This window comes from Harpia harpyja, chromosome Z (genome assembly GCF_026419915.1).
Source record: "Harpia harpyja isolate bHarHar1 chromosome Z, bHarHar1 primary haplotype, whole genome shotgun sequence".
Lineage (NCBI taxonomy): Eukaryota > Metazoa > Chordata > Aves > Accipitriformes > Accipitridae > Harpia > Harpia harpyja.
The window spans coordinates 21,955,860-21,978,174 of record NC_068969.1 but is presented as its reverse complement, the minus strand read 5'-3'; the positions used below and the strand labels follow the sequence as shown (position 1 = coordinate 21,978,174).

Genomic DNA, 22,315 nt, shown 5'->3' with positions numbered 1-22,315 from the left:
GTGGGAGCTGCAGCTTTGACTTTAGCAAGAAAGCTTATTTCTCTGTCCTTCCCTGAGCGTTGCAGGCCAGGGCAGACGGAGACCTACACTAAAAATAGAGTCACATCTAGGTGTTGTGCAAAATACTTTCTCTACTAATGAATGTGAGACTACCAGAGACTAATCTACATGTACGCAGCATTACAAAGCAACAGGAGGGAGGCCACCTATGGTCATGGAGAGTCTGTTAATCTCTTGGACTTCTTAGAGGCACGCAGATTTCTTATTACACAGTAACATTCAGAGAAAAAAAAAAATCTCACGTACTTGATATTTTTGGAATCCTAATTTCCTCACTGCTGCTGCCATCACCCCCGTCACTGACTGTTCTTATTTCTATGAGATAATCTTCTTCAAATGGTACCAGAAGTTCAGCTGAAGTGTTGTTTGTCTCCAGTATGTGTGTTTTGCTATGTCTGTTTTGTCTATACAAAATCTAAGCAAAAAGGGATTAGAATACAAGAGTTATTTATTTATTTTTAATATCTTCTTTAATATCAGAATATCTTCTGTCATGTCCCAAACTTTTCAGAGGACTATCAGCACCCTGCAGAGTATTAAACTGAATTCAAAACATAGAAATATATTCTGCAGAATTTTGTGATGGAGACCACAGCGGGCATTTACTCCAACTTTCAGGAGAGCCTTTGTCTGCTAGAACTGAGGCTTACCTTGAAAGTAGGGTTATGAAATCCTTATCCAATACATTTATGCTCATCTGTAAATATGGAAGTTAGACACACCTTTAAACAAGACTTCAATCTGTAACACCTTTTATATCCAGAACTCATCTGACACTTCAGGAACTGAGGTTTTGTGGTTTTTTTTTTTTTAATTTTGCCTGGTTGTGGCAAGCATTTATAGTCAGAAATATTCACATTGACTTCTGTGTAAAATTACCACCTGCTAATGAAAACTGGGGACATAGCATAGCTGTATGTTTTTAAAGACTTCAAGAAAGGACAGATATTTAGATAGTAGCATCTGGGTTTCCACTTAAGAAGTACATTTCTACAACTAAACATGATGGATCCAGCGCCTGCTTGCACTTAGGTCTTTTTGCTAATGAATCATTGGGCCAAGGTGCAGAGCAGCCTGGGGAACGTAGACAGGGATCTTACAGACTATGAACAGCTTTTTTCCTCCAAGAAGCCTTTCTTCCTTGCTAGCACATCAATGACAGTGTTTGACTCCTTTCTCTTGACAATCTTCTGACATACTTATGCTAAGAGAAGCAACTGAAGAGCAAAGCAGAAGGAGAAACAGATCATGCAATAAATACAGCAGCAGGTACTTAAAGCACTCTTTCCATATCAAAATAAAATAAGTAAGTGTGGCCTAGAAGCAGGTAGGTTAGACACAAAGGAAAAAAAGGTCAATAGTCTAGTTTTAACTTTTTCCCCAGTGTGTGGAGCTACTCAAACACACTCACTAGGGTGTAAAAGGATATGAACTCAAGAAAGATTGCAAGCTGGGGGGGTTTTGTGTCCTTTTCCTCCCCAGACATAAATAACTCTGTGTAGACACTAAAATGCCTAGCAACACGAGGATCTTGATCCTGAGAACCCTTCCTCATGTAAGCACTCTCCACCTCCATATTTACAGTCCTTCAGGAGTAAAAAAGTCTTTCCATAAGTCTTTTGGGGTCAGAGCCACTGCAAACAAACTTTAAACTAAATTTTTCTTTCCTTTAAAAATAGATTTATGGGAGTGTTTTTTACTTCATTCACATTGATCTTTATGTGAGTGTCTTCCTACCTCTTTTCAGAGGTACAATTATGAATTGCCAGAGTGAGAACTTTTAAATATGTTTTATGCCTGTCTTTAATGCTTAAGAGCCTGTTCTCTACCTCTTATATATGTGTGAAACTCCTTCCCCCAAAAGATGGGAATGCAAGAATCTTAGATGAGTGAGATTATAAGGGAAAGGGGACAAGCGAGATCCAGCACTGGGGACAAAATCCCTGTGTCAGGATGAAGAGGTCCTACTCTGACCGAAAGGCCATTCTTCCATTTGTATAAATGTCAGCCAACCGTCCCAGTAACTCCAGAAAAGTCACTGTTTTCCAGGTAACGAACAGCTGCCTTTCAACTAGTCACTCTTTGTACCTCTATTATAAACAACATGTCTGATTAATGAGATACAGAAATTACTTACTTTGTAGCCTAGCACCTCTGATTCATTCTCCATTGTTTTAACGTGTTCCCAGTTCAAGCAGATTTTGGAATCTGTCAGCTTCCAGGCGATGTTTGCTGGGGGTTGACTTGGTGCTTTAAAAAACAAAGATGATGATAATCACAAGATACAACTGAATATTAATTTGCATAGTGTAATTGAATGAGCTGCTGACATGAAAGTAGCAAATGCATGGGTGATTCAAACCTAAAAGAGTAAAAAATGTTTTCCAGTCCATCATTGCTCTCCTATTAGTCAGAATAAAGATCTATTCATAGCACAAACTCACTTACTGTGAGAGTTCATTTCGAAATTAGGAAAAGCCTGACAGTGTCTGACAGTTCAAGTTACATTTGATAGATTTTGTTTAAGTACTAAGTTGTTCCTATCTGTATTTCAGCGTGCTAGAGAATGTTTTGCTGTATGGATTTCAGAAAAAGCTAAAACTAAAAGCAAAATACAAAAGACAAGATTTTCATCAGCCATGAAGACAGGTTACAAAGAGCTACACATTAAAGTCTCCATGTGATCCGTCATGAAACATTGTAGGGTTTTATAAATTCTCAACACAATAGGCTGAGAGTAGCTTTTCAAAGGCTTTTTATTCCTAAGTGCCAGGACTTTGAAAATTTGCCTACAAGTGACTGAAATCAAATCCTGTGTGAACATGTGAAGTTGAAGCTGTGCCTTTGAACTGTATGTCAGATTTAGAGCAACACATTATCTCCTTCTCCGTGGTGTGTCCTCCTGGACCCTGCCTGGGAGGATGGCACTGGGGGTGTTACGAGGAAATAAGGACTTGAACAGAATTAAGAAAAAGGAGGAGAGATTTGGAGAAACGTGTTGCGAGTATCCCAGACCTGACTTTAAAATGCTTAACTTCTGGGATCCATCTTTTCTCCCTACAGTTCCTATATACTGATGATTAAGGTACGTGACTTGGAAGGTACTGTTGATTTGGTAATACTCCATAATTTCTTTCGTTTCCCATAGAGATAGAAAGAATTGATGGTGCCTGTTGTTTCATATCTATCTGCTTCATGACTGTGGAGAAATTTAATCCATCCCATTGGTAGGGAAAGGAGGTGTTAGTGGACCACCCAGGTGAATATAAGCAGGTGTCCTTCCATGAGCCATACTGTCAGTGCTGGAAAAAGATTCATTTTCTTTTTGAAGGCATTCACATACACGTTCACATACACAAACCTGCAAATTTACTTAAATGTTGTTTAAAACCTCTTTGTTGCTTTCAGCAAATATTTTATCTAAGGCATTTGGTGACAAAAATTTCACAAGAAGCAAAGGATGACAAATACTTCATTGAAAAGTCTTGGAAGCACTCAAAAATGGGTGAATATTGCCTTATTCAAAGCTTTTTTAGCATAGCACTTAAAACCATCTTAATTCATAGTCTTTGGGCTGAAAAACCAGCACAGGATGATTTTCAAAACAAAATTATCTCATTTTGCTATACAGCCAGGGATCAGAATAGGTGGTAACATAGCACTTCCCCAAATCCATGGTAATATCCACAAGCAAAACCACTGCAAACAGTTTTTCAGATCTAAGATTAGCAGATCATTTCCTTAACTAATTTCTTGTAATCAACATTGTCGAGAGTAATAGAAGTCCCAAGTATATGCTCAAGTTTATTACGTTAATGACATTACTCTCATGGTTTAGGTAACACTTGGCTTTGTTGCTGTACTGAGTCAAGGTTTATCCTTGCAAAGTATTTCTAATATCTGTATCTGTTGATGTATATATTTTTAAAGAAAAAAAAAGCAAAGAGATTTCTGAAATCTATGACATATAAGTAAAGAAGCAGAAGAGCTGAGCTTCACAACAGCTCCTAATAGAGCAGTATGTTCATGGAAGGAGGACATCATTTCCACTTTTTAAACTTAAACCAGGATATCAACTTAGACCTTAAATTGATCTTAGATAAGTATGTTTCAATCAGAATTGCACCTATTTGGCAGAAGGACCATTTTAGTTTTGCTTAGTCCCTACAATAATGGCATGCAGAGAACATTGTAGGAATCCTGGACAATGAGTAGGAAGACAGAGCTATTACCTTGAAGCTAAAGCTCCTGCTGTAGATGCACATTGTTTATATTCTCTTGACATATTATCTCTACTCATATTGAAAGTGCTTGCATCTTTCAGAGACTAGAGCTTAAAATTTTAATATATGTTTTTAAATATTAAAGGGGTTATTTTGACTTTAATTTTTAAATGAACCATTAGCACAATCCTGAATTTGACAAGATGAAGTCAATGTAAAACAAAGCAAATTTATTCCTTATATGTCTTGTCACTTGACTGCCATGTCTTTAACTTGTCTTTCATACATATGCACATACGAATATAGAGAATCATTTCCAGAGATGAGTCTATTTTCCTTAAGAAATTGCCTGTGACTAGAGTCCTGTTTGTGTCCTTAAGAAATACCTTCTCTGGCTTTATTTCGGTTTATGTTATTTACATTAAATGGTAACTATTATCATTAACTCATTTTACAAGTGGTTCCTGTCTTGCACTTTCAGTAGTAGCATGGAACAGCATACAGACAAGAGGAAAATCGGTGAAAGGCAGGAGAAATATTTCCTTTATCGTGCAAAAGGGACTATGGGAAAACATAGTCCAAGGAAAATATAAAAAAAAATGAATGCTTAAACAGCAATGAATTTGGGGCACTCTGGTACATAGCAGATTACCAAGATTTCCTGCTTTATGACTATTTTGCTCTTAGTGAACATTTACTTCATGGGTTCAATCTTGCAGGATGGTGCTCAGTGCTTCCTTGTTACCTTGGAGGATGGCCCCATGAAAGCATTGGTTTCATGAAGTTGCTTCTCACAAACAGAATAGCGTATGCTTTTGCTTCTACAGTTGTAGAAAATTTTAAAAATTAATGATTAAATAGTATTTATGTGAGTCTATCCCATGTGCTACCCTCTGTAGTGCACAGTTTAGAGGTCTCAAAAAAGCACTGTATTTGGAGCATTCAACAGTTTTCTTCAAAAAAACACACCCATATTCCCCAAATCTACCAAACATCAAACAAACCCATCACCTAAATCTATTGTTTGACCTGTGGAACAGCTTTCCTTTATTGACTCTGCATCTCTTTTGAAATCTCCTGAAAGCAAGTGGCATGCTGTTGCAATGCAAAAGGAACTCCTTCCTAACAGTTGCTGTACTGTAGGAACACAAACACCGGTGTTACCTTATTTTGTAGGTGTAAAGAATTACTTTAGCATATAAATAGAATAGGGTAAAGGAAATAACCTGATTTAAGTTGATGAGAGTTTTGGCTTCCATTGAGACAGACCTGAAGCTAAACATTATATCAATGTCCTAAATACCACAGTCTGAGTAAACTTGATGGTGACCACAAAAACATTGTTGGGGAAGAGATAGAGAAGTTTCTTGGTCCTAAATTTTGTTGCTTAATTTTATGAAGAAATTTGGGATCCAGTTTTCTTTGATATTGCAACATTTAGTAGAGATGGGTCACGGTAAGCTGAAGTGTCACTATCACACTTGGGAGTTTGCAACATTTGTTGTACGGAATTGAATACTCACGTGATTTTTTAGTAGTGACATTTACTGGGGTGCTAGAGGGCCCTGTGCCTGCAGTGTTGTAAGCTCGAACTGTTGCAAAATACACTGTGTTAGCTTTTAGTCCTGTGATATTTTTGGCTGTTACATTCCCATTGACTCTGACTTTACCAGCTGTGCTTTCCTTGGGATCATCAGTCCAATATAAAACCTGAGAAGTGAGAACAAAGAACAGGCAATTCATTGTTTTCCATCAATTACAGATTTGGCTGGGAAGCAGACATGCTGACAAGGAAGATTTCAAGGGATACAGGATTTTTTGTATTCAAAACTAGCAGGAAATAAAACCAAGCATGAATATTTATAGAGAAGAAATAAAATTTCAGAGACTGAATACTACTTAAGGAAGTAAATTAAATCCTTAACTTTATAGATGTCCAAAAGGAAACCTTTGATAAGGTGAGAAATTTTAAAAGCTTGTTTGGTTTTATGGTTTGAACACATTTGAAGAAAACTTTAAAAGATACAAAGAAGCCTTTATCTCAGTCATCTAAGAGGTTTTTTGATTATTTTGTATCCTGCCTCTAGTTTTGATTCAGTGACAGCTATTTAGACCTGGGGTTTTTTTTCAGTGAGTAATTGATTTAGGAAGGTTTGGGTAGTGAACATGACCCCTATTACCTTCATTTATACATTTGTAACGATACGACAGAATTGAAAGTATTTCTGACTTGCTTTACTCTTGGTTTATCATATCTTAAAAAAAAAAATTAAAAGAAAAAAAAATGTTTCACTGTGCAAGTAAAATGCTTAGGAATCACACCTGAGGTTACTTCGAAGTACCCCAGTTATTAACACAAAAATCTGCTCCCTCCTGCCCCCTCAGCCGGAGGCACCTCTGCTCTGTCCTGTGGATGTCAGACACGGGTGACGCTGGGTTTCTGCTCCCACTGGGCGCTGGAGACCAGAGCGAAGCCTGAAGCAGCACAGCTGGCCGAGTGCCACGGGGGTCTGGCAGCATCCATGCATCCTCGAGCTCTCCCTGCTCAGACCCTGAAATGCCTGGCCCTGGAGCTGGCCCTGGGCTTGATGCTGTGACACCAGCAATGCACCCCAGTGCACAGGGCAAAAAGACCTGTCAGTTATTAGTAAATGAGCAGGTGCTCACTACAAACAGCCTCAAGTTGGGCCAGGGGAGGTTTAGGTTGGATATTAGGAAAAATTTCTTCACTTAAAGTGTTGTCAGGCATTGGAACAGGCTGCCCAGGGAAGTGGTGGAGTCAGCATCCCTGGAGGTATTTAAAAGACGTGTAGATGTGGTGCTTAGGGACGTGGTTTAGTGGTGGACTTGGCAGTGCTACGTTGACGGTTGGACTCGATGATCTTAAAGGTCTTTTCCCACCTAAATGATTCTGTGATTCTATGAGGAGTGAGAAGCCAAAAGCCTTTCCAATATGCCGTAGCACAAGCTTTGGATAGCAATGAGGTGCATTTATCTTGGTTTCTTCTGTAAGTGATGCTATGGGTCATATGCATGCCCCCAAACTATCAGGTACCCCATCGTGCTCAGACAGCGTTACAGCTGTGTAAGAGGAGGGAGGATCAGCTTTGTTTTGTGGAAACAAGCACGAATCCTTTTATAGTAGCCATCACAAATGATTAATCTTGAGGTTTTAATTTACATTACAAAAAGCCTGGGACAGAGCTGCAGTCCTGGTCTGTAAATGCTTGTGATTATCTCAGGTGAAATGTTGCTAATGAGAGTCAGGTGAAGAGCTCCATCATCTGTTGACTTGGAAGCAAGGGAGGAGGAACCCGAATACAAATGTGGCCAGGAAAGGCACATCTGTAAAGTGTCAGACACCACCAGCACCAGCTGCCTCACCTCATAGCCCAGCACCCTGCCCGTGTGCCTGTTCCACGCGATGGGCTGCCAGGAGACCTCCACCTCCGCCGCCGAAACGCTCAGTGCCAAAGCCCCAGCTGGTGCTATCTGCGGCTCTGGGTGATGGGAGAAAACACAGCAGGTGGAACATTTGTGTTATCAAAAGGGGGGCACGTCAGGAACTGAGGGAGATTCGAGAAAAGAGGAAGAGATTCTGGGGGGAAGCAGCAGGCAGAGGCTCAGGAAACCTGGTGAGAATCACTAGCTTCGCTACCCATGTATTGTGGAACACCAGCAAAACCTGGTTTCAAAATCTGTCATTACCCATAAGCTGGGACAGATTTTCAGACATCAGCTGCACTAAGTGGTCTGGAAAGCTAGACCCTGTGAGAGCTACGCTTCTGAATGTCTCCCGATTTTCCCAGCCCACTCAGTGGGAGCTCCCTGGGGACAAATAAGTTGAAACATGCTGTCTACTTAAAGCAATTCTGAAAATCTGCCCCTTGCTTTTTTTTTACTTCAATTTCTCATCTTCTTTCTCGTGTCTCTTGTCAAACTTCCATGAGCAGCTTTGAGCAGGCTCCTCAATATCCCTGTGGAGATCTGTCTGATCATATCTGGGACCTATTGATGCTACACAGCTATTACTAATAAGAGCAACAGGCATTACCGTCTTCTCCTGAGTAGACAATGGTTATGGAGCTTAGGGTCCCTTCTCCTTCATTGTTGTAGACACCAACTTTCACTTCAAAAGGAGAGAGAGGTGTAATGCTTTCATTCCTGTAAACATATTTGCTTGCTTCCACTGAAGCCACCACTGCTTTTGTCCAAGTTGTTGAGCCAAGAGGACGAAACATAACGACGTAGCCAAAACCTTCCCCATTTTGTAGTTCTTCTGGAACTGGCTGTAGTGACAAGGCAGTCAGTCAATAAGCATTTGCAAGTATACACTGTTTTAATTGAATCTTCATTCTCTGAGTATATTTTAGTGGTATTGATTTAGTTGACTGTGCCTTAGAGAAGATAATAATGTTTGCTCCATCAGTCAATGTAATATTGAAATAAAAATCAAAATAATAAATCTATTGAGGCAATCAATTTAGAAACAAAAGATCTGATCATCTCCATTAAAGTTATTCTCTTTCAGGCATGAAGTTTTCAAAATTAAAAGCATTTCACTAAGTACAGGTTGTAGCTGATTTCCACCCCCCCCAAGGGGTATGGGAATGCTAATTTTAAATAAAAAATTTTTAAAGAAAAAAAATTTGGGAAAGGAGTAAACGTATACACAGAAGTGTGCGTCAGCTGTATAATTGCCCGCATATGAGTACAGTACTTACGTATTATTTTAGCACAAGTGCATGTCTCAAGTGCATGAACATATTCTTATTTAAGCTTGTTTAGAACAGAAACTTTATTGCAAGTCAACATGACAAAATTAATGTTTCTATCAATAAAATCTCATGTCAAGATATGTATCAATGACTCATACTGAACAGGCAATTACATCAACACTGTAGCCAGCACGAACTTTTTTGTTTTCATGGGATAAAAATACTTCTACATTGGCTTCTCAAAGCAAGAGAACATTTATGAAACAAGATAAGATCAGTAGTACATGGAGGAAGGAAGTGTTCCTCAACAAAACTTCATTTATTTTAGATGCTTTCATCAAAGTAAGGTCCATGGAAAAGCAGACATGGAAAATGGTGCAAAAAGAGAAAGAAAAACATAGAGGCAGAACTGCAGGCCCTGTGATCACTCCTGACTCCAATCTCCTCTCCTGCAGAGAAACTCTTGGGAGCACTAACGGTGTGGGAAGATGGGAGAAAAAAAGTTGGGACGTACATCAGAAGATTTCAGGGCACTTATTTTACTCTTTTCTTCATAAATTCCTTCTAATTCTAATAATAAACCTGGCCTGGCATATATAACAAATGCATTTTCCTTAAGTGTTTTACAAACATTAATTCCCCAATATGCCCACTTCTATCTCTTTTCCAGTCCTGAGAGAGTTAAGTGTGAGGGATGATGGTGCACTGGAGAATTATAAGAGTTCAAGCTACTTTCTAGAGCATTTAATTTGTTTTTGAGGCTTCTGTGACCTCAGATTTAATCAAGATGTTTAGTGAGTTCATCACAGAAAGCTGGAGAGTCATGTTCAGTGTTGTTAGCTTAGCATAATTAGTATTTCTTCTGACTGTTTTTCAGGACACACTATGGAGTCCAACAGGATAATTTGATTGAGATCTCTCAGGTTGTTTTCAATTTTCATGTTCTTCTGCTCCCAAAGAGTAGATCAGTAAAGGAGAAAATGAAACAAAAGGGTGAAAGATGCATATGGAAGAAAACTTAGTTCAGTAAAAGTGAAGTTTCACTCTGTCTGGAGCACGGAGAAGCGAAGACATTGGCAATATTATTTATCTAGTGGTTGGGGTTTTTTTTCTTTTGACCTCATTTTTTTCCTATCACTTCCCTTCCTCCCCCAAAAGGCTGTTTAAATGGCACAGTTTTTAGCATACAGGGGAACACAGGTAACTTGCTCAGCTGATGAATAACATCACTTTTAGCTTAATTTAATTCCTTTTACTTTCCTTCAAACTGTATACATGACCTTGGTTATTTCTTTGGAAAAAGAATGAAGTCAAGAGAGAGAGTAGACTACTTTCTTTGCTCAAGCTGAACTAGAAGTCTTTTTTTTTTTTTTTTCTTCTTAATGGAGAAATGTTTTCCATGACACAAAGGAAGCACCATGTTTTTGGAGGCCCTGTCCCAAATTACGAACTAAACAGAGGTCATCTTGTGCAGCCTCTGAGACAGTCCCACCTGATAGTAAGATACATGGCAGGGCTGCCTGGCTCCTGCCTTCCAGGCTGGGTGCTGCTGATGGCGTGGAGTAGCTCCTACTTTAGTTAGATGTCCTCAAAGCCAGGGGAGAGTTTTAATTAGGTGAAGCACATTAACTTCACATGTATTTTTCAGTGGCAATGAAAAAAACAGAGTGGGAGCTGTGTTTTGGGGAGTTTTTCCATAGGGGCTGGAGTCCTGACCAAGCACCTGCCCCATCACTGCACAGGCTTTGCAAGAGGCTGCCTGCCTTCATCATGATGTCCGTGGGGAGGCTGCGGGGTGGCTGGAGAAGGACGGTTGCTTCCCACAACGCTTATTTTCCGCTCTCTGAAATGACCTGCGCTCACCCGTTGCAACTTGTAGTATGGTATTAACTGTTCTGAAAATGTATATTCTTTCCTCTCGCTGGAGTGCTGGAGAATTAAAGGGTTCATCTCCTTTAACGCATAATAGGATATGTCTTGTCAGCACAGTGTTCCAGAATGAAAAACATGTAAACAAAAGTATGAAAAATGTTAATGCAGAAAATGGCCAAGCAGATTAGTGTGTTAAGCACCTCCTGTACAATGGAGATAAGAGGGTTATACAGACTTCTAAACATCTTTATAACATGCCTCTTAAACTGTTTATTTTTATAAATTGTTCGCTATAACACAGAAAACTTGCTGTATATCTTACAGGCTGTTTTCTCTCCAGATGCAGGATGAAATCCAGGCTCAGCCAAAGCCAATGACCAAAAGCCTTTGGATTTCAGCAGGGCTGTGATTTCACCCACGGACTCTTCCCCATTAGACAGCTTAGGTTAATTGAGCAAACCATTACCTCCCATGTGATGACCAGCTCAGAACGGCTCCCTCCTCCTCCGCTGACGTTCGTTGGTGCCACGACAGGAACTGGAGAAGAAAAGATGGTGCTTGCAACTACCTACCACTACTGATGGGGGTCTTGCCAACCAGGTGATTAAAGCTCTTCCTAGCTCGCATGCAGCTCTTCTGCCTTTCAACACGTAGAACAGGGACTATAACAGTACATTTAAAATGAACTGAAATTATGTTTACACATTTTCAAGTTTATAAGGCTGAAGCCACAGATGTATTTGATACATGAGTACCCTGGTTCAAAAAATTAATTAAAGAAGCTAGTAGCATCAAGTATCTGACATTATTATGCCTCATCAACTAATTGGCAAAATGATGTTCCATTCAGACTGTAGCTGCAACACTACTGATTTACTAATTATGCATTTGTTCAGTAAACATGTTGTTGGAGCAATATATTAATTTTTTTAATTGGCTGTATGCTTTTCTTAGGAAATTCAAAACTCTTAATTTGCTCTTTTCCTTCTCCCAACACTGTAAGTGTCCAAAAATTCATTGATTAGAGCTTGATTTGCCCCAGGTATGTGGCTCCAAAGGTACAGGGTTGAGGTCAAGCAATGTGCTGGTGTTCCAGGCTGAAGGGGCTTCTCATCACTCAAATGGCTCTTGGTGGAGAGGCAAGGAAAATAGCAGCATTTCTTGCCTCTTGCTCTATATTTCCATAAACATGCCCACCCCATTAGCCTATAAATGTTGACAGCTTTGGGGAAACGGATTGTGATATAATGGATGGAATTTAGACAGACCAGCCTTGTTCTTATTGTATAATTCGCTATCGGTGTTCTTGCAAGGATGGTATCATGTTCCTTTTCAGCTGCTGGAGAAGTATAAAAAAGAGGACAACCCTGGAACTGACTGAGACAGGAAGCCCCTACAGGAGGGCATTTGTACTGTTTGCCATCTCCAAACCCTTGGTACTATTTTATTACACTGTCTGAAAATTGGATGTGTCAAGACAGGGCTGAAGACAGGGTCAGAAATAGGCAGGACAGTTATATCTCAGAAGCTTTTTCAGAGATTTTGACAAGTTTTGCCACGTCTGCCTGTCCTTCCCCATTCTTCTACCCAGCGTGAGCGGAGCTGCAGGAGTGACAATAAAGGCAATAGCTCTTTAAGCTCATAGAAATTTATGTCAACCCACTATCACTTCTAGATTCCGGTCCTCATATAAATCTTTATCTGATTTCATCCTCTCTAGAAACATAGAAATTTCACGATATTTTTGTTGTGCAGTCATAAAAGTGAGTACAAGTGCAAATGAGCTAGGCTCTTTTGGAGAGTTTAGCATACGTATTCAATTTTGTCACTCACAATCAAAGTCTTTGTGCACATCAGAGGCAAATAATCTAAGACTGAAAAGAACAGCATTAAAGGAAAAAAATGACAAAACAGACTTTCAAGCCTAGTGTTTCACTGTTTCATGAACCAGCTGATGCTCAATTAGTTCACGTGTTAAATGTGTTCAGTACTTACTACATTTGCATGGGGAAAAAATTTGTACTACTGCTCAGCAGAGCCTCAACTGGGTCATAGTTGAGAAACAGATGAAAATTTACAGCTGACTGCACCAACAGAGGCTCAATTAATTCTCAGCTCCATTTTAATGAAATGAACAGTGCCTCATTTGCATCCACAAATCTACTAATGCTCAGATTTCAGCTGGCAAAATAGCTGTTATAACAGTGAAGTTCAAATTCACCCTTTCATGGCCAGTCTTCTGCTGTCCACACTGTGATACTGTTTTTAGTTTCCTATTCTGATAAAAAAAAAAAAAAAGATAAGCTGTTACTTTTCCCACTGCACAGCAATGTTTTGAGACAGAATGATTTACAGCAGTGAAGGGGTTACGCAACTAAAACCTGAAATGACTCCTTCTATTCCTTTTTTTAAGCTTCAGATGAGGCTACGCTGTAAGGAAATAATGTTACTTATGCTATTGCCATGATAAATAATATTAATTTTATTGTTTCTTTCTCTTTCTAGCCCTAGCCTTGTGAATCCTTCTAATAAAAAAAAAGCTTTAAAAGATGAAAGCTTTTACTGACTGTATAGGTGGTTTTGAATATCACACTTTACAAAGCCCCAAGGTAGCGACAGCAAGAAAGACCTTCTCAAGACTAATTTTGACCTCATGATCAATCATGTAATCGAGAACATCTATCTGTGATACTCTGCTGGGAAATTTAGAAAATCTCGCCTCTTCCTGTCTCCAGCTTTTCTTTAGCCTTCCCTTTTCACGTTGCTCCTTACTCCTTGCATGTGAGAGCTTCCTGTGGTTCTGCTGGAGGAAGGAGTCAGGTACCACTCAGGCATGCATGGCCCAGGCAGGATCAGTGCATCTTTCCAGCCTGGAGGGTCTCAGGCTTTTCCCTTTTCTTGGGAGCAGTCTGTGATCTGCTTTACTACCACACTGGCCAGGCAGTCCTGACTGCTGATAAGACTCATTTGATGTCTCTCTGCACCTGGAAAGCTGACAAAATCTATCAAAACTGGTGTTCTAATGCTGAAATATTTTTTTCTGGTGTTAGTACTCCGTATAAGTTTTTGCCTCAAAAGTAGGAAAAAGAACTTATTAAATTTAGATCAACCGATTTAATACATTTTGAAGTAATTCTATCTTAGGACAAATATTGTAGGTATTCTGAGAAACAAATGGATACCCCTTTCTAAGGATATATGTATTTTCTGCTGTATAATGTACAATACTGTATTTTGAGTTCTGTCTTGAAAAGCAGCTTGCCAAACTTCAGAGACAAACAGAGAAGAGAAAGTAGATTGTAAAAGCTGCTTCCATTTTACTGCTTTCTGTCCTATAAATACTGATTTTATAGGTGGGAGGGAGTTGATAAGCAGGGGGCTAGGAGAAACATAAACCAAAAGTTTGGGCTTCAAATAAACTGTACCAAACTGAGTAGGTCAAAGGACTGACAGTGTCGGTCATCCAAGAATGAGTCTTCTTCCTATGAGGTTCCAAGTCCCAGAAGAAATATGTGTAAAGGTTAGACAGACAGATAGTAAAGATCCCGCCCTGGAGTCAGTGGGAGCCATTAGTTTCACTGGGCTTTGGATGCTGTAATTTATTTCCTCCAGTTAAAGCCAATATCCTGTCTCTGCTGATGCTCAGATATCAAACACCCTCTGCAGCAAAGGCATTACATGCTTGTGCTAGGATATGCCAGAGAGCTGGCTTTATCATTTTCTATGCAAGTCCCTGTGGAGGGTATAAACGTGGTTATAATTGGAAGAAAACAAATGTTGCTCCTCAATTGCTTGAATGAAAGCTTGTGTTCAGGTATGGGGATTAGATATATTTTGGAACATATCAAAGGGAGGAAGCATGGGCCAGCTCCAGCCTTTATTGCTGGCCCAAGTGATCTCCAAACCAGAGCGCAAAGCGTGTGGTACCTCGATCATGTCCAAACATCCCTTGCACCGCTAGCGCAGGTCTGCTGTCATGAAGCCACAGCAGCCACAGACTAAAATGCTAGACAGATATATAAGTAACCTTTTAGGAGTGAGTGGCTCTGCTGCAGTGAAATTCTCACACCTGTGAGCTGGCAACGTGTCTGTGTGGAAAAAACTGACAGAAACTAGGGTCTTACCTGCTGCTTTGGTTTTCAGTAGAGCTGATGGTCTGCTTGGCTCCCCAATTCCAACACTATTGCTCGCAACCACACGAAACTCATACTCAACCCAAGGGCTTAAGTCAACCACTGTTGCCTTGTGAGTCCTACCGTTAACGACTTCAGGAACTAAAGGTAAAATAAACATGTCATGACAATTTATTTTTGGAGTAATTAATGGTATACGCAAAAAATACAAGGCAATTCTCAAATTGCTCACCTGTTGCAACTGCCTGCCATCCAACTGAGAAAGGAGTCCTCGTCTGAATACTGTAGATCTGGACTGGACTATTATTATCTATTCCAGACTTCCAGGATAACACAGCAGTAGTGCTAGAGATATGTTCAACTTTAACATCTTCTGGTGGACCTGGGGGGCCTAATATGATTAGCATTTTAAGATGAAGGTATTAGGAAGAGAAGATTCATTGCTGGGTTGGGTTGGGCAACTCTTACTTTCTCAAGTCAGTGGAATTATTCATGAAGCTGCAGTTCCATAAAAGCAGCACAATCTCTAAATAATGGCTTCATGCCTGTATTACATTTTTCTAGTTAATGAGGGGGGTAGAGTCAGGAAAATGAATGTCTTTATGTTTCTAACATGAAAACTGCAAACAAGGAAATGATTCTTTTTGTCTGACAAAGTTACCCAATGTGTCTTTTGCTGAACCATCCAACATCTTCAGAATTCCTATTGAATTTAATCAAAACTGAGGTTTAGAAAAAATGCAAGATGGTGCACTATACAGATTTCTGATTTCTGCTAGGGTTTAGAGGATCTGCTCCCATAACAGAATTTCTTTTACTGCTGGCAGTAAAAAGATTAGTTAGTTGACTATAGAAAATAATTTTTCATCTCATCTCCAAATAGTGGAAAGGAAGCAGGTCTCTTGTTTTTTTCCCAGCCTGCACAGTGACCCAGAGATGCCCAGCAAGGAGCCGGTGACAGCAGTGTGCTGAAAGTAGAGGACTTCCCCATGTCCTGCCACGTTGACCCGTGTGGCCAGAAAAGTTCACCTTCCAAAGAGGCCATGGCAGAATTGCACAGATCTCCCTGGGTTAGCTGCACATTAGGATCATGCTGGCCAGAATCTCAATGCAATTTGGGACTAAGGGTACAAGATATATGGCATTTCACTATTTAAATATTGAATTGATATCCTAGGAATCATTTAAACAACAGCTGATGTTAAGAATTTCTAATTCCTCCAGAAGATATATGTGTCTACATTTAACAGACGTACCTCTTACAATTATATCTACTGTTGCAGATTGACTGTCTAAAGTTGTTTGTACCATGCACACATATTTCCCAGAATGATGTAGCTGAATATTTCTTATCATCAAATCCCCAACAGATTCCTGGAGATACAAAGAAAGTAAACTAATAACTCACAACATGCTTTCCATACTGGACATTTTTATAAATTGCTCAATATTAATAAAAAATTCAGCTTTAAAATTAAAATATTCATAGCTATCATCAGTTTCTTTCATGTGGACATTTTTATTATGGCTTCACAAATAACTTAAGCGCCTTTATGAAATTTAAGAAAGAAAAATAAATGGCTGCAGCCCTTATAAAGAAACAGTGATTTGCCATGCATATAAATAGCAATGGAAGAATTATGATAAATATTTGTGTTGTCTAACGACTGGCAAATAGCTTCATTAAGCACCAAGGAGTTTAAGAAACTTACTCTTCCAATTCTTTCAAAGTGATGTATTCCTCTATTAAAATCAATTCTATTGCCATTGAATGACCACGTGAACACCACATCAATGGAGGGGTCATGAGACACCTGGCATGGAAGGACTATGCTTTCTCCAACTGTTACATCCATATTAGAAGGTGGAATAGTAATTACAGTCCTTTCTGTGGAGACCAAAAAAAAAAAGCTTATAAAAATAGTAGATCTCAAATGACTTTTGTACCATTTGTGAAATGATTTAAAATTGGCCCAAATGTTCCATAATAAAGAAAATTATCTCTAATATGGTGATGATTTCAGAACTCTTACCCATGTGTAGCCTATTACCTTTGCAGTATCAATACAATGAGCACGTTGTGTGCCTCTGAGAGCGAGCAGATGTCAGAGGCAACATGCTAAATTAGTCATATGTTACTTTGTAAAGCCCATAGTCAATAGATATGATTTCAGCTCAAAAAGTACAGACTTTGTTATTAAGACTGTTAAAAATATGCCCATGGTTCTTCAAATGTGGAAATCTCTCCTTACAGGAAACTGCAGGAAAAGCAAAATTGCTGTTCATCTCTGCTTACTTTATATATTGAGATCCTTAATCTATACTAATGTTAGTGGTAGTTTACAACACAGTGTTGCTTATGTTACAGCTTCAAAGAAGATAACTTCACAGACAGAAAAACTATTTACGTAATCCTTTTTAACCCCTTACACTGAGAAACAAACTTGCAGCTCTTATGAAGGGAAGTAGTAGCTTGCTGAAGGGGAAACAGATAGGTTTATATGGTTTCACTTTTGTTGATATGAGTGGCAGAAAGATTAGAGATAACAACCACTTTGTTGTAAGCAATTCCCTTGAATAAAGCTTTTGTGCATGAAAGTGTTATAAAATGGTGAGAATTTAGAGGCACATGAATGAAATGAGAGCAGAATCTATTCAACAATATTAATAAGTTCTGAATATAATGTGAGAGCAGGAGAAGAAAATTTGCGTGAGTTGTATTAGTTCAGCGTTCATTCTGGCTTAGCCCTATGTGTTAGAAATGTACTTGAAAATTCAGGATTTCGGTTTAACCAAGGCCTTGGTTCTAAAGGGTTGATGCATGATAGGGCATCCAACCCCTTAACTTCAAACACATTTCCATTCAGACTGTCACCATTACTGCAGTAACTGATTAATATGTAGGTACAGACAGGCAATATGGGCTGAAACTTGAAGGGCATCTTCCCAACATCTGAGCTGCACTGGATGAGTGACTGTTATGGCAGTGGTCAAGCAGAAACAAGGTAGAATGTTGCATTTTCTGCTAGTCTTTTAAAATAAAACCAGATCTCACTAGTTTCAGTGATATACCTGCTGCAGGCATCAACTAATATTTTCCAAGGAAAACAAAGAACGAACTTGTCTGATTTTTATTGTTACAGACAAATTAGGCATTTTTTTCTGGTATCATTAAGAGTGTCAGAGGTTCTCATTGTGAGTTAGAGCTCACGCTTGGAACACAGTTTCTCAGATTTCTCTGCGTACTCTGATTGCTCTTCACAGTCACATAAAACTATCATTGTGGGAGCTCCATCAGTTTGTCTGAAGTCAAGGACTGCAAAAATGTGAAGGCCTCAGATGACTGTCTTAAAGATACTCCATCATTAGGTTAGAGAAATCTCTTCCTCTCCCTGGAAGCAGTGTGTCAGATGCAATAAATTCCAGATGATTCAAGGGCCATATTCTTTGTTGGCACAACTCCACTGATTTCAGCACACGCTGGCAGAGAACTTGGCTCCATAAATCTCAAATGAAGTAATTCCATTGTGAAGTACAGGTAACTTTTATAGAACAATTTTGAAAAGTATCTGGGAACTACAGAGAACCTCCACAAAGTTTTCTTTTCTTGCTTTTCCTCCTGTACTTCTTATTCTCACAGCTGAAATGGAACTGCATGAATAACACTTTGAGGAGAGAAATTCTATTACTTGCAATAATGCTGTATATGTTAAAAGAAGAAAAAAGAAATGATACCCTGCTATACATTAAAAAATGGAAAGTTGCTTTCGTGATAGCTGGAACTTCTCTCTGCCACTAGCAGGTGGAGAGGCATGATCTTCTGGCCTGATACGGTCCTCCAAACTCGTCATCTCTCCCTCCAAAGTCATCCTGTAAGACTCTCTCCTTCCTTAAACCTATAACCCCTGTGATCTCTACACTAAGCTTTTAAAGCCAATGAAATATGGCGCTGAAGAATCAAAGTCTTCCCCTGAACACCACGATCGACCTCAAAGTGGAATTCTACATTGCTCTGAATGTTTATGACACACTTTTTCCCAGACTGCACTTGTGTTTAGTCTGCTCTGTCTTTAGCTGTGCAGGAGAGATATCTCCACATGTATTCTCTCATAAATGATGCAAAAGGTTACGTCTGATTTACAAGAGGGTGTCAAAGGGTCTGGCAAGTCAGCCCGGGCTGTCCCCCACCTCCTGTAGCCCCTGGGTCTGAGCTGTGTGGTGGAGCTGGGAGAACCAGGAGGTGGGAACTGGCTCCTCCGAAATCACTGCAAGGGTCACCTCCACAGCTCCTGTCTGCTGTACAGCCTGACTGCCCTTGGGAATGGAGAGGGCTGGCCCTAATGAGGCTCGTTTACAACATCAATCAATCAATCAGATGGCCAACGACATGTTTCCTGAGCCTTCCATAGGTAAGCTCAATATCTGGGTATGAGTAAACAGTGGTTACAGGGTTCAGCTTCCCAGCTCTCTCGGAGAGACCCGAAAGCCTAAGATGAGCTCCCTGCTGCCACGTATAAACTGCTGCTGGTATTTTATCTGTCTTGCTTAAAGCTGACTTGGATGTATCTGTTTTGCACTGCTTTGATGTCAGCCTGAAGATACCCTTTCAATTGGGTATTCTGCTAAAACTCCAAATCAAGGCATTTTTACCTGGGATGAAATTCATCTTTGCTCCTTTAGTTCATTCAGCATTAAGAAAACTTTGCGCCACTACTGAATTTTCCACGTGTCAAGTCCTCCCTGTCCTTCAAATTTCTGTTTAAAATATCTACCCTTCACAAGACCCACATCACCTCTATTGCCACAAGACTTAATGCCACCTCATTTTGCAACTCCTGCTTCTCTGTATTGGATGGTTGGTCACCAGGATCGGTGCATTTTGCCTCTTCTACAATGCCCTGTGTACAATTACAGCATTCTATAAATAAGTAAAATACTATAAATAAAATCAATTTATTTCTGTGGAAAGGTCAAAGTAAGACGAAGCAAGAATGATACAAACAGAATTGCATAGAATTTGTAATCAGATTCAATAGTTACATTCTAAAATCCATAGAATACAAACAGAAAATCATGTCCTGTTTTTTGTAAAATCTTTAAGCCTCCCTCAAAGCCAGTCATCTGTTGTACAGGAAGGGGCCATTAGCTCCAGCTGGTTGTAATGAAACTGGCTGGGAATTTTTTGAAACTTTTCTTAATCAGAAGGTTCCAATAATATTATGGTTGCCTCATTAGGTCTGTCATGTAATTTCTTGTGTCATTATTTGATCACACATTCAAAGAGATCAGAAATAAGACATCTGTAATCCTGTTATGGAATGTTATTAGAAGCAATAAAAATTCCAGTCATCATTTATCTGTTAAAATTTATGGAATGCCTCCTCAGGGAAAAGATAAATATTTAAAAAAAATGCGTTCTATGGAACTCTCTAGTGAACCGGTATTTTGGAATATCAGAACATAAAGGTTTGTTCTTATAACACAACAAATCCCAATAGCTATATGCCATTAGTATTATATGAAGTCTACTTTCTTATTGGCATGAACATATTTGCTTCCACCAAATAAATATTGAAAACTGTCCTTTTGTGAATTATACTGGGTTTGTGTGTGTGATTTTCTAGTAGTGTTAGCAAAAAAATCCACTTTATTATGGTATTATCATCCTCTTGTATCTCTTGTTCTAGCCTGCTCATATCCAGTTATACCACTGACATAGAGTGGTTCACTTCTGCGATATTTTCTGCTTCTTTTATGGGATTGTCTTTAAGACTTCCACCTCAAATACTTTTAAAAGCTTCTTAAAAGCTCTTGGTTCTGCATTATCTATCTATCTTGCTTAGTAACTGCAGACATGCATTACATGGCAAATCCCATTCCAGAGGAGAAAATAGATAAGATGTTGTGAGTGCTGGAGGTATAATAAAGACTTCTCACACAAAGAATAAACAACTCAATGAGCAGCAATAAACTTAATTTGCACATTAGATATGCTTTTCCAAGTTCTGACATTTCAGTTGAAAATAATGCTGAAGCAATGAGGCCTATAATTTAACAGCCAAAACTTCTCCGGAGGGGAAACAAAAACAAATGTTCCCCGCAAACAAGATCATTTTTATACCATGTTGTTACTCAGTGTTTTAATAAACTTCATAAATGCCACACAAAATATTTTTTTCCTATTTTAATGTGGTTTTCCCATATTGCTCCATTAGGATGTACGTATGTGATATGTGAAATGGTATATAACCTTAATGAAGTCAGAGCTGCCTAAACCCTAAACTTCTTGGTTTATTCATTGCTAGCTGTGCTGTAACATCGTCTTAGATTACATGTTGCACTGCATCAATGCTAGTTGCTCTTTCATAGTATGAGTATGAAAAAGATTTTTGCCAGCTGCAGTAGGTTAGGAAGGAGGTCATGCCTGCAGGCTACAGTAACCATTCTAAAGTCATTAAAAACAAGAATATTAAGAAAAAAGAGAGAGTTACAAACTACGTTTAATAATGTGCTCTTCTTGTAACTACAGACATTATTATTGTTAGCTGTTTTGCAAAACTAATTAATATGCTTGCTATAATCTCAGAAGTTCCACTTTTTAACTTGTTCTCTTCATTTAAAATCAACAAATACGAACACTTTTATAAGAAAACATCTGTATTGAAAAGATCATGTGGGAGCAAAAAGAAAACAAACACACTAAGTTTGCCTCAGTTTTCCTTCTTTTTTTTTTCTGTCAGTGATCAACGGTCAGAGCGTAGTCATTTCATATGCTGCTCATAGGAATATCTATACAAACAGTATCTCTTTTCATGTCCTCCAGCTCTGGACTAGTCCACCTGAGCGCTAAGTTTGTACAAATTCTTTTTACTAATGGAGATACACCATCCACCAACATGGCAAAAACTTGAAGCAAAGGACTGCTTTGGGCATAATGTACTTTAATGTGTTCCACAATGTATTTAACCGTGTTTCAAAGAAAGGTGAAAAATACTGCAGGGAAGACACCCCCCTGCAGAGCATCACTGCATTGGGAGCTAAGCCAGAGTGTGCGGTTACACCAGAAGCTCAGCCCCAGCGCAGACAAAGCTGCAGCTTTGGAGGGAAGGAGAATTACAGCAGATGTGACCATTTGATATGATGCGTTTCCCAGCCCATAACATGATTTTCTGGATCTTTAAACTGATAATCACAGGATGGCTGTTAAGGAACTTATTTATACACCTCCAACTAAAGCATCACAACATCTACAAATAAAACTCCTGGCCTCACCAAGGTAGTCTGAGAAGCTGAATCAGGAGTTGCAGCT

General features: G+C 39.2%; 1 protein-coding gene across 5 annotated transcripts in view; it reads right to left on the bottom strand.

The window, feature by feature from the left end:
- The window catches only part of CNTN6 (contactin 6), a 150,768-nt gene that overhangs the window by 940 nt on the left and 127,513 nt on the right, over nucleotides 1-22,315 (bottom strand). For all 5 annotated transcript variants that reach the window (XM_052778388.1, XM_052778389.1, XM_052778391.1 and 2 more), the window contains 10 exons: nucleotides 16,719-16,894; nucleotides 16,263-16,380; nucleotides 15,239-15,397; nucleotides 14,998-15,147; nucleotides 11,340-11,410; nucleotides 8,338-8,572; nucleotides 7,668-7,783; nucleotides 5,807-5,993; nucleotides 2,198-2,310; nucleotides 307-475 (listed from right to left, as the gene is read on the bottom strand). In XM_052778388.1, coding sequence (XP_052634348.1) covers nucleotides 307-475; nucleotides 2,198-2,310; nucleotides 5,807-5,993; nucleotides 7,668-7,783; nucleotides 8,338-8,572; nucleotides 11,340-11,410; nucleotides 14,998-15,147; nucleotides 15,239-15,397; nucleotides 16,263-16,380; nucleotides 16,719-16,894 — 1,494 coding nt within the window. The remainder of the gene's footprint in view (nucleotides 1-306; nucleotides 476-2,197; nucleotides 2,311-5,806; nucleotides 5,994-7,667; nucleotides 7,784-8,337; nucleotides 8,573-11,339; nucleotides 11,411-14,997; nucleotides 15,148-15,238; nucleotides 15,398-16,262; nucleotides 16,381-16,718; nucleotides 16,895-22,315) is intronic.